This window comes from Schistocerca gregaria, chromosome 6 (assembly GCF_023897955.1).
Source record: "Schistocerca gregaria isolate iqSchGreg1 chromosome 6, iqSchGreg1.2, whole genome shotgun sequence".
In the NCBI taxonomy this organism is placed as follows: Eukaryota; Metazoa; Arthropoda; class Insecta; order Orthoptera; family Acrididae; genus Schistocerca; species Schistocerca gregaria.
Genome location: NC_064925.1, coordinates 370,470,185 through 370,482,573, shown reverse-complemented (window position 1 = coordinate 370,482,573; position 12,389 = coordinate 370,470,185). Strand labels below are relative to the sequence as shown.

At 44.3% G+C, this 12,389-nt stretch overlaps 1 protein-coding gene across 1 annotated transcript in view; it reads right to left on the bottom strand.

The window, feature by feature from the left end:
• Positions 1-12,389, bottom strand: part of LOC126277994 (AT-rich interactive domain-containing protein 5B-like) — a 771,607-nt gene that overhangs the window by 45,260 nt on the left and 713,958 nt on the right. Inside the window, exon 3 of the mRNA XM_049977668.1 lies at positions 2,605-2,803. Within this exon, the coding sequence (XP_049833625.1) occupies positions 2,605-2,803 (199 nt within the window). The remainder of the gene's footprint in view (positions 1-2,604; positions 2,804-12,389) is intronic.

The following is a 12,389-nucleotide window of genomic DNA, read 5'->3' as shown; positions in this document are numbered from 1 at the left end:
CCGACGTTTCGACGGTTTTTGCATCAGTCCTCTTCGGGGCAAATAAAGTGCCCGAAGGGGATCGGTGCAAAGACAGCCCGAACGTCAGCTTCATAGTCGTTTCAGTGTGTCGTAATAAAGCAGACTAACACACTGTTTTAAAGGAGTTCATCTAAACTGACACTGGCCGTGTGGTCCTATTATATCAATATATCTTATCTGCAGGTGTGTGCACTGGTTCAGTTTTAGTATCCTCATGGGAGAAAGCGCTAATAACTGTGTGCTGTCTTCTCCTCTTGGTGCGGAATAAACTTGTTAAGAGGATCAGCGCGCCTCTAGAATAGGGGAAGGCTGACTTCTCTCGCACACACTGTTAGAGAGTACTTAACGCTCAGCAACAGCGCGAGACAAGTTAATGGAGCGCCCACGCGCGCTATATCCGTTACGCGCCTGTCAGCATACCCTGTCGCGTGGGCTTCACGTATTGACAGCCATCAGGGTACCGCACTGGACGTTACGCAAGCGTGTTCTGAGGTAGTCCGACGGCGCGCGCGCTCCTGATTCACGCCTGCATGTTTACTGGTCTCGCTACGGCATGGTATGTGGCGTGGACAGGATAGCGATCAAGAGTCACTCCGCCCTAGCTGCCCCATTACATAACGGAGGGTGCGCAGGAAGAACAGCTTTCGCTACGCTTGCGTACACACCGTATTCATCACGCGAGAACTGCGAGGGACAGGGCAATTAAGCTCTTTTATTCATTTTGTAACATCTGCTCTACAAGTTTTCATCGTAATGCTCTCCGTGATCCACAACGCCAGGGTGTGGGTATGGCGAATGCCCGGTGAACGTCATCTCCCAGCGCGTCTAGTGCCAACAGTAAAATTCGGAGGCGGTGGTCTTATGGTGTGGTCGTGTTTTTCATGGAGGGGGCTTCCACCTCTTGTTATTTTGCGTGGCACTATCACAGCACAGGCCTACATTGATGTTTTAAGCACCTTCTTGCTCCCCACTATTGAAGAGCAATTCGGAGATGGCGATTGCATCTTTCAACGCGATCGAGCACCTGTTCATAATGCACCGCCCTTGGGGAAGTGGTTACATGACAATAACATCCCTGTAATGGACTGGCCTGCACAGAGTGCTGACCTGAATTCTATACAGGGTGTTACAAAAAGGTACGGCCAAACTTTCAGGAAACATTCCTCACACACAAATAAAGAAAAGATGTTATGTGGACATGTGTCCGGAAACGCTTTACATACGACACATGTGGTTCATGCACGAAGGAGCTCCATTTCAGTCGAAGTGTTCGTACGCATCTCAACAACAGATTCGGTGATCGATGGATTGGTAGAGGCGGACCAATTCCATGGCCTCCACGCTCTCCTGACCTCAACCCTCTTGTCTACGCAACCCCGGTACCAAATGTAGAGACTCTTCGTGTTGGTATTGTGGACGGCTGCTCCAGGGCTGCATCAGCGCATCAGGGATTCCATGCGACGGAGGGTGGATGCATGTATCCTGGCTACCTCAGGACATTTTGAACATTTCCTGTAACAAAGTGTTTGATGTCACGCTGGTACGTTGTGTTGCTGTGTGTTTCCATTCCATGATTAATGTGATTTGAAGAGAAGTAATAAAATGAGCTCTAACATGGGAAGTAAGCGTTTCCGGACACATGCCCACATAACATATTTTCTTTGTTTGTGTGTGAGGAATGGTTCCTGAGAGCTTGGCCGTACCTTTTTGTAACACCCTGTATAAAACCTTTGGGATGTTTTGGAACGCCGACTTCGTGCCAGGCCTCACTGACCGACATTGATACCTCTCTTCAGTACAGCACTCCGGGAAGAATGGACTGCCATTCCTCTCGATACCTTCCAGGGCCTGATTGAAAGTATGCCTGCAAGAGTGGAAGCAGTCACCAAGGCTAAGTGTGGGCCAACACCATACTGAATTCCAGCATTACCGATGGAGGGCATCACGAACTTGTTAGTCATATTCAGCCAGGTGTCCGGACACATTTCATCACATAGTGTATGTACATTAATCCACTGTCCAGTGAGTCACTCTACGCACAACCTCAAGTGTCGATTAGCATTGACTACACAAATATGTGGCTTAGTGAGAGCTGCTGGACCATTGCAGCCCATTCATTTTAACTCCGTACACATAGTCAGTGTGGTAGCTGGATTGCTGGTTAGCACTTTGGAACTCATGAGTGATTTGCCCCCCCCCCCCCCCCCCCCCGCCCATTCAGAATGCTGAACGGTCCCTATCCCTCACTAAATGAGGTCTGCCTGGTCTTTATTTTTCTTCACTTTCCCACTTCACAGTCAGATCACCGACAGCTGTAGAAAGTTATGGAGGTGACCCACCAATGAAATGTCCATGTTCGAAGTCACTGAGCTCCCTGACCAACCCATTACGCCGTTACTCGTTGTATACTCTAAAGGCAGAACTCCTTACATCTTCTGCATTGCCAGATCCGCTCCTCGTGACATGTAGTGGTCAATGGAAATATTGAATAGCGGTGTCCCGACACCTGCGATCGAACAGTCCTGAGAAAGCGACTGACTGCAACTGGAGCACGCGGTCCGCCAGCAGACGGCGCAGACTCACCGAGCGCCTGCTTCTCGCGGTTGACGTCCTGGAAGTCGAGCACGGTGCGCGAGACGAGGAGGGGCGGCGCGGGCGGCGGGCAGCCTGGCTGGTAGACGGCGCTCAGGCCGCGCTCCCAGCGCGCCTCCTCCGTGATGATGCGCTCCAGCAGGTCCGCGGCCCGCAGCACCACCTTCTCCGAGATGGCCAGCACCTCGTCCTGAAAACACGCCACACCCCGTCAGCTAAGGCTTCAGCGTCGCGCTCGTCTTACAAGGACCACACAACATCACTTGGGCAATTTAGCGAAGAAAAACCACCGAACAGCCGTATTTTTTCAGAAGGTGCTTTTTTTTCCGACGACCAGTTTCAGCATCTCAAATTAATGCCATCTTCAGGCCCCCGCATATTGAAAACAATGAGTATACACGTAGTGTATACTCAACGCATGCCACAGGTGAAATTACAGAAAATGAAGCGTAATAATAAAAGTCCTTAAAACCTACAAAATGCAATATGCAGCGTTAAGGAAAACACCTCTACACACAAAGCCGGCCGGAGTGGTCGAGCGGTTCTAGGCACTACAGTCTGGAGGCGCGCGACCACTACGGTCGCAGGTTCGAATCCTGCCTCGGGCATGGTAGATTAGATTAGATTAGATTAGATTAGATTAATACTAGTTCAATTGATCATGAATACGATATTTCGTAATGATGTGGAACGAGTCAAATTTTCCAATACATGACATAATTAACATAGTTAATATAGCAATTTTTTTATTTTTTGTTTTTTTTTTAAATAATTTTATAATTTTTTTGTTTGTTTTTTCTTTTTTCTTAATTTATATATAAAAATTCCTCTATGGAGTAGAAGGATGTGTGTGATGTCCTTAGGTTAGTTATGTTTCAGTAGTTCTAAGTTCTAGGGGACTGATGACCTCAGTAGTTAAATCCCACAGTGCTCAGAGCCGTTTGAACCATTTCTACACACAAAGCACAACAACATAGAATATGTACACATATTGGTTAGCATCGAAACTATTTTGACATTACAAAAAAATCAAAAAATTGGCACTTTATAAGATCAAAAGCACAAACGAATAAACCTGTCTACTATTTTTTTCCTTCCCTCTTTTATTGTTCATTTTTTTATTTTTATATAAAAATATTAGTAATTCTTAACTGACATTGTGACTACAAATTCTGATGTATCAGTCTTGGTGATAATACGCGGGCGACATATACGCACACTGTTGTGTAATCCATTGGTTAGGATACATCGCGACGTTTTAATTTGAACGAGGATAGGTTTTACTGAAAACTACGATGTTTCTTACCAGTAGGAATAAGAAATGTTTTACATAAAAAATAAAAAAGTTAAAACTTACAAATAAAAGGAAAAAAATGCTAGACAATTGTTATTTGTTTGCTCTTCTGTTTTTTCTATACTGTCTGATTTTTTTGATTTTTTTAATGTTTGGCCTATTCTATTATAACTCTGTCATGTCGAAACAATTTCAATCCTAACCAGATATCGGTTTGTTATCCTTTATCTGCACAGGTACCCCACTTAACGCTCAATGTTGCATCTTGTTGCTTTTAAGGACTTCTTTTATTACTCTTCACTTTCTGTAATTTCAGCTGTGGTGTACCTTGATGTACACTACATGTATAATTGTTTTTAAAATAAAGGGGCGTGAAGTTGGCATTAATGAAATGATGAAACTGGTCGTCTAAGTAAAATAACAACTTCTCAGAATATACGGCTGTTTGGTGATTCTTCTTTGGTGAATATCTGACCGGCCGCTATCCCGAATCCACGATGGATCAACAGAGGAAGGTTGGCGAAGGAAATCGGCCAAATGATTTAAACAATCCGCATAAGACCTCAACCGAGATTGCTCGACGGGGGCCGGGCGACCTCGGGTCCCAACTCCCGCGGGTTAGTTTGCGGCTTGTCCCCGCCGTGGATACGGCTCCCCCATCACGGCTCCCCGCCCAGTGTCGCGAGACGCCGTCCCCGGCCGTGCTCAGACCGTCCATCAGTCGGTCACCGCTCACCTCACGCTCGATACAGCAGACTCAATCTGGCTGTCGTTTTACGAAATGATGTTCCTCCTGTACTCCTGCCTCAGATGTGGCGCTTGAGTCGACAGGTGGGCGGTGTCTGATCACTGAAAACAAAGACAAAGCCAGGGCCAGGGCCAGCGCCAGGGCACGTCGACTAAACGGGCTCTCATTCCGGCCTGCCGCAGCCAACTGGCACGGAAGGTGTCGCAGCCTGTAAGCAAACCGCGATGTGACGTGGTTAAACTAAAAGTACTCAAAATGAAACTTCAAAACACACGTTTCTGTATTTTGTATTCCAGATACCTTTCCAGTGAAGGTACTTTGTATTTTGTGTAAAATACTTTTCGAAAAGTATTTTGTATATGAGTTTGATCGTCGAAGGACTCTCTGACGTAAATTCAAGAAACTCCTGTGTTAGTAAATCTCTGTCTTCAATGTGGAAACCAATTCAAAACAAAATTTAGTAAGCCCCACCAGCTGAAATTCTCTTTCACTTTTTTTAATTATTTTTTTAGGAAACTTGTCAAAGCGTTGTTTTTATTTTTTCCTTATGACTTGCATCTGGTGTAAAAGTATAATATTACGAATAATATGTTGATTCTCTAGCTGCTTTCGAAGTACAACTTTTTATCGTTGTGCTCACCAAATCAGTAAATGTCTAACAACAGCTGCCAAGCGGAACTAGGGCAGGTAAAGCCACTAAGACTTGCAAAGTGTGTACAGTTCTGTTTGCTAGCCCAATTAAGAAAAGTCGCAAGCAAAATAAGAATAAGGACATTGCCAAGTCACTTGATGTTACTTTTATTGTAACAGTTTCTAGAGAAGAAAAAACCCAAGATACTTTTCATACGTTTCCTCCTAATGGAGGAACCTGCTCAGGAGGAACCTCACGACCTGCATCAGATTTCGATTCAGTTTTGGGGATATGTTCCTGGATACGTAAATCAAAAGACGCCATCATTCCTACTGATTTAGCAAACTGCCGTTATACGCACAATGTTATTTTTACCTTGAAAAGTTAGTTACATTACAATTACTTGAATAATTCATATATTTATCGTTAGTAAACACTCAACTTCCAACGTGAGATTTGCACTAAGTGACAATGAGTGGTACCCAGAAGTGAAGAATGAAACTTCATGTCAAAACCGTTTTACGAGATGCGCCCTGGGTTTCCCTGTACGAGGAACTGTTCTGGCGATCAGGTGCCTTGACCAGCTGCAGCTGGGAACACTGGAAACTCCCTCGCGGAATGTCTACTGTTCTTAAAATGTATTAATATGTTGCTGCTGCTAACAGTGACCATACGAGTAGCGGAACACTCATTGTCAGATTCTATTGTTTCCTTGGCATTTTTCCTTGTGGAATTGTTTATAGGCTATTTGTTCCTTATACGTGAAACGTCGATATTTAAGTGCAAAAAGTATTATCTGTTACTTGTATAAATGACTGTAGAATGCAACCTTCTTTAACAAACAATTTGCACAGTTACTTAATCTGAATCAGAGATTCAATTGTCTCGTTAGTCTTCTACGCACTGTAATTATAATTTATATATTTAGGAGGAAACGTATGAAAAGTATCTTGGCTTTTTTCGTCTCTAGAAACTGTTACAATAAAAGTAACATCAAGTGACTTGGCAATGTCCTTATTCTTATTTTGCTTGCGACTTTTCTTAATTGGGCTAGCAAACAGAATTGTACACACTTTACAAGTCTTAGTGGCTTTACCTGCCCTAGTTCCGCTTGGCAGCTGTTGTTAAACATCGTGGCACTTCTCAATACTGTCATTGTTTGCGATCCAACAGTAAATGCAAGTGTTCATGTAATGTCATGTCCACCACTACAAATAGTATGATATTTAAACACGGGCGTCTTCATACCGCACTTCTACGAAATCTTGTTACTTCTGTGTGACATTTCTTCAAAGTAGATGACCGTAACGAAACTTAGTAGTCTGTAAGCACTGAGCATTGTTACAATTGAAACTTCCTGGCAGATTAAAACTGTGTGCCCGACCGAGACTCAAACTCAGGACCTTTGCCTTTCGCGGGCAAGTGCTCTACCAACTGAGCTACCGAAGCACGACTCACGTCCGCTACTCACAGCTTTACTTCTGCCAGTATCCGTCTCCTACCTTCCAAACTTTACAGAAGCTCTTCTGCGAACCTTGCAGAAATAGCACTCCTGAAAGAAAGGATATTGCGGAGACATGGCTTAGCCACAGCCTTGGGGATGTTTCCAGAATGGCAGAAGTAAAGCTGTGAGTACCGGGCGTGAGTCGTGCTTCGGTAGCTCAGTTGGTAGAGCACTTGCCGGCGAAAGGCAAAGGTCCCGAGTTCGAGTCTCGGTCAGGCACACAGTTTTAATCTGCCAGGAAGTTTCATATCAGCGCACACTCCGCTGCAGAGTGAAAATCTCATTCTGATTGTTACAATTGCTTCCCCCGTCCCCCAAGGCGTGGCCACTAAGACTTTTACAGGCTGTAACTCACGACTAAGACTTTTACAGACGGCATGGCTCAAATGGCTCTGAGCACTATGGGACTAGACATCTGAGGTCATCAGTTCCCTAGAACTTAGAACTACTTAAACCTAACTAACCTAAGGACATCGCACACATCCATGCTCGAGGCAGGATTCGAACCTGCGCCGTAGCGGTCGCGCGGTTCCAGACTGTAGCGCCTAGAACCGCTCGGCCACTCCGGCCGGCTGAGCAACAAATCATCACAACCCGAACTCATTGTTCGAACTACTGCATCATCTTGCGTTGCCCAACGTAATGAAACCTCGCCCCTTTCCTTGTGTTTCTCTCCGGTGATATGGTACTCTCGGAGGAAATTTCCTCTAGACAATTTTATGAGACCCTGCTCTCCAATTTCTTTAGGGGGCAGAAGGGACAAAAAAAACCTCTACAACGCTCCAAACAGCGTCTTAACCGAAGTGTCGCCTCGCTGGCGTTGCTGTACTTCAATCATCGCTCCATGTAAAGTGGTTGTGTAGTGAAAGTTTAATGGTGTTCTCCCTCCGAATCAAAGTGACGAGATACGCCAAAAGCAACAATAACATAACCCCTTCCCCACCTACAAAATAGAAGAAAACAAAAAAAAAATATGAATTTATGTGAAACGCGTTCCACAGTAACAGGTCAGTTGGTGTTTATCACCGTCATCGCCAAACCCCCACTTATCGTCCAGCTAAAGTCGAATGTCTAAAGATAAAGATAACGCAGGCCTGATCAGAAGACAGAAGTCACATTTCATCAAGAACTGAACACCAGGGCCAAAGAACGTTTCGCTAAGGCCATAAATTTGTTTGAGACACTTTTTTTTCAAACAACGCTGCACCTACACTTTTATTACGGCCCACGTTACTCACGTCCTACTCATGGTTGCCAGAAACAGTATGGAAAGCTTGTGACGGCGTTGCAGGCTAGAATGTGCTGAGAAATAAATGTTAAGAAAAAAATTCGATGCGTAGTGCCTTTTTCGAATTTATTAGCGTAAAGTTTGGTATCCCCTCCTACCAGAGGCGCTGCCGCCACACACATTCTTCGTTCGGTTTCCTCAAACCGAACAAACGGTAAAGGAACGTTTTAACTGGTAACGAGTTTTTGAAGAAGTGGTAACAATTATTTTCAGCTCACACGGCCTTTTCAAGCGTAAAACTACAATACAGTCATGCACGTCGCAAATAACAAATTGTGAATTCACAATGTCCCTCTTACTAAATGCCAAAATGTTAAGTCTCAGGGCTCATGGATACTTGTAATCACAAAGTGAAATTAAAACCATACATAATGACTGGTATCATCAGCTCACAGGAAAAAGGCAAAACTACGTTTACAGTACTCAGTTTTTTCGCGAACAGTTTTTCGGCTTAAAAAGGGCATCAACAGATAATAATTGTCTGATGATAGCCTTTTAACCAGAAATCCGGCTCACGATATAAATTAATATTGAAGCAAATTGACAATTTATGTTTTTCATTCACATATACGTCATTGCTCCATCAAGCAATGACGGGAAAACACGTCAGCATGTCACAGGAAACAGAACATACCAGCGCGCCCAGTATAAAAACGTAGGAAATATTACCGACACAATACTAGAACACAATAGTGTCAACGTCGAAAACAGCAGTAAGCCATCGCAATAGAAGGAAGCGCCGCTGACACTAAGACATTACATTATCACCTGGCGTTCGCGACGGTTTATAAACTGTCTTTATACAATTAAAAGGTTGTTAAAAAGACCGAAGTGGTTTGGTAGCATTCTCGTTGACAGAGTTTGTTTTCATTCGCTTTCCTCGGTTAGTTATATGTAAAGTTGCCTTGAACCCGATGGCTCGTTTGAATACCACTGCACTTCTCTGTAGTCGCTTCTATTGGAAGTGGTATGCCCTTGCCTTCCTGACTTGCAAGCCAGTCACAGGAAGATCTAGAACTGACCATGCGATACCAACCGCGGCGCAACTTCGTTTCTCCACGTACAAGAAGTACTGCCAGAAGCAAAACACCAGATCCGATCGGGTACCTAACCTCGCAACCGTTGAATTCGCATTCTGAGAATTGAATAAGGGGCCACCAGACCACGAAGCCATTGCGGCCAACTCTACGTCCCGCAATTATTATGACAATTGCATTTCACCCGCAATTACGCAGTGGGGAAGCCACCAAAGGCGAGCAATCATTTTTCAGCGGCCTTCTTAATTTATTGATTACTTAAACTGCCGCATACCTCGCGGCCCACAGCGCTAACAGCATTAGCTGCCAATTTATTCCACAGCCGCTGTCTCTGGCACATTCATTTCCTGGCGGGCTCCCTTAATGGCTTCCGCAAAGCGCCTTTGTTGGAGAGGAGTGGGCTCTGCGAGCGGAAAAATACACTGAAACTTGTCTGTCACGACCTTTCCGTCACAGTTCCTGCACCTGTTTTGTAGAACGGGCACGGATACGTTCCAATGTAATCGTGGATTACAGATTCTGCACACTGTGTTCAAGAGTTTTATCAGTAGTGGCTAACCGCACGAACGTGGACACTGGGTTGCAAGAAGTTCTACTTTCGGCTTCGTGTGTCACGAAGAAGAGCTGACACTCTTGTTCAGTGCTACGTGTAGTGCGGCAGCATGCAAGAGTGCCGCAATTTTTGGGCGGACTCCGCTATCCCCGAATATTCGTCTGACACAGAGGTCAAAGACTCAACACATGTAGAATACAACTTTCCTCCCATCTTAGGGCAAAGTGAGGTTGTGAGATGAAAGGAAAGACACATTACTACTACTACGGCAAAGTGAGGCTGTGAGATGAAAGGAAAGACACGTTACTACAACTATAAGTAAAAAATTACTCTAAATCCGGTATGAAAAGTGGACCCAGCTCCACTGCATGCCCTAACGGCAGAAAATAAGAACAAAAATAAGTCGCTTACAATGCGTAAATATTTGTCTCTCATCGGTCGCTCGGGAAAAAAAAGTCTGTGCTCTGGTGTCCGTCTGAGCATTCTATTTGTTCAGTTATCGGCGAGAGCGAGATTACTTTAGAAGGAAAATATATTTTGCCCGTCTGATGGCGGTAAGTAATGTGCCGATGATACAGCATATTTTGTTCTAAATGACAGAAGAAAACAAAAAAAGTGTTGGTGGGATACGGAGCTCTATAACTTTCAGTTTGGCGGAGAGTAATAGACAGGAAGTCATTAATGTTAGGCAGCACATCACAGGCAATCAAGACCTTTGCATATAGCGTACTGTTTTTAAGCAATTACTTTACACAACAGACAAGAAGAATTAGAAGCAGGAAACTTATTTTCGGTCTTAGATTTCGACACATTACAGCTTAGAACGAATTTCTTATCTACAGAACTACTATCTACATAGTATTTATGTTTGTTCAGAGCGGCAAGTATTGTACTATGCAGTTCTACTTAGTGTTTTTGTACACTCAACATACATTTCTATCACAAAGTTACTGGACAAGGATGCTGGAGCGGAACACTAGACTGACAGTGCAACGGAGCAAAAGTGAATCATACATAGCTAAACGATACAACTTTCATGGATCAGGGATACATCGTTAACAAACCTCCTTTCGTTCGAGCGATCTTTGGAATGTGTCGCTCTAGAGATGCAGAAATCTGGAATGCGTACAGCATCGTTTCGTGAAGAAACCTCTTTGTGTTCTCAAGTGCGTGCCACGAAAAGTAAATAAAACGTACAGACCTGCGATGTTCATTTCCTAAAGCGTGCATCATGCTTCTATGGAAATAATAAAACAAGAGAAAACGGAAGGCGCTGAGTAAAAGGAACGTCGGAGGAAGAGGCAGAAGGAAAGGAGCGGAGCGGTGAGTAAATGGAATGTTGGGTGGCTGGAGTGGGGGCAGAGAGAGAGAGAGAGAGAGAGAGAGAGAGAGAGAGAGAGAGAGAGGATACTGGCCGGGTGGGGGGAGCGGGAGCCGAGTGCTGTGGAGGGGAGGGGCGAAGGGGAGGAGAGGAAAAGGAAGGGGACGAGAGTGCTTTGCAACACACGTGGCGCAGGCTGGCTTGGGGATGGGGGGGGGGGGGGGGAGAGGGTGCTCCCGCCTGCGTGCTCCGAGCTTTTCAGGAGCATTTCACAAAAACACACACAACAAGAACGCCTAGTTAAAAAAAAATTCAAATGTCTTTAACATCCTGTACCGAGTTTTATTTTTATTTGTCCGTTTTTACACACGTGTCCATCTTTACGTTTACTGTACCGAACCTACATTTTTATACAAACTTGCCCCACCACCCACCCCCAAAAAAATTGTTGTACAATGAAGTGGATCTGTTTTAACATTAATTTAACCTTGATAATGGTAAGTAAGCTCCGTGCCTCTGTACTATTATTTTACACAGACCAGGTGCGACGTTTAAAATGCAGTCGATAACAATGTTGCACTGATGAAGATGGTTCAAATGGCTCTGAGCACTATGGGACTTCTGAGGTCATCAGTTTTCTAGAACTTAAAACTACTTAAACCTAACTGACCTAAGGACGTCACACACCTCCCTGCCCGAGGCAGGATTCGAACCTGCGACCATAGCGGTCGCGCGGTTCCTGACTGTAGCGCCTAGAACCGCTCCGCCACTCCGGCCGGCGCACTGATGAAGATACAAAAGTATTAAGCCAACTGGAGATAGAAGAACGCCCATACGTCCTGAGATAAATAAAGATACATAAAGAGCGTCCGGTTGCTGTATTTCTTACCACGGTGTTATCCTTCGCTACCTACTATTGCGGCAGGTGTCACAAAACACTTTGTTTATTCAGCAACATCACACGTGGCTACTGAATATTACATGACGTTAATTGAAAAAAAGAGTACACAAAATTTTACAGTGATAACAATACTAATAAAAATAATGATAAGAATCTCACTTCGCAGTATCTTTATTTAAGATTATTTGCTACAAAACGAATTGGGAATGTCTTGAGACGAAGTGACAAGGTACGAAACTACAATGAAAATTCCTAAATGACCCCTTAAAATATTCTGGGCGGAAGTGAGAAAAGCCTGAAGGAGGAAATGTGATCAGTTTAAATAAATGAATAAAACTTCTTGCTACATGCTATTACAAAAGGAATATTGGTAACAAAATGGCCGTCAATAGATGTTGGCACCTACACTCTGAAATTCCAAAAAAAAAAAAGACTATCGAAATAGCCCGTGCTCTTGACAGTATGCGATAGTAAAGTCAGTCTCTCCCCTCCCCTCAAC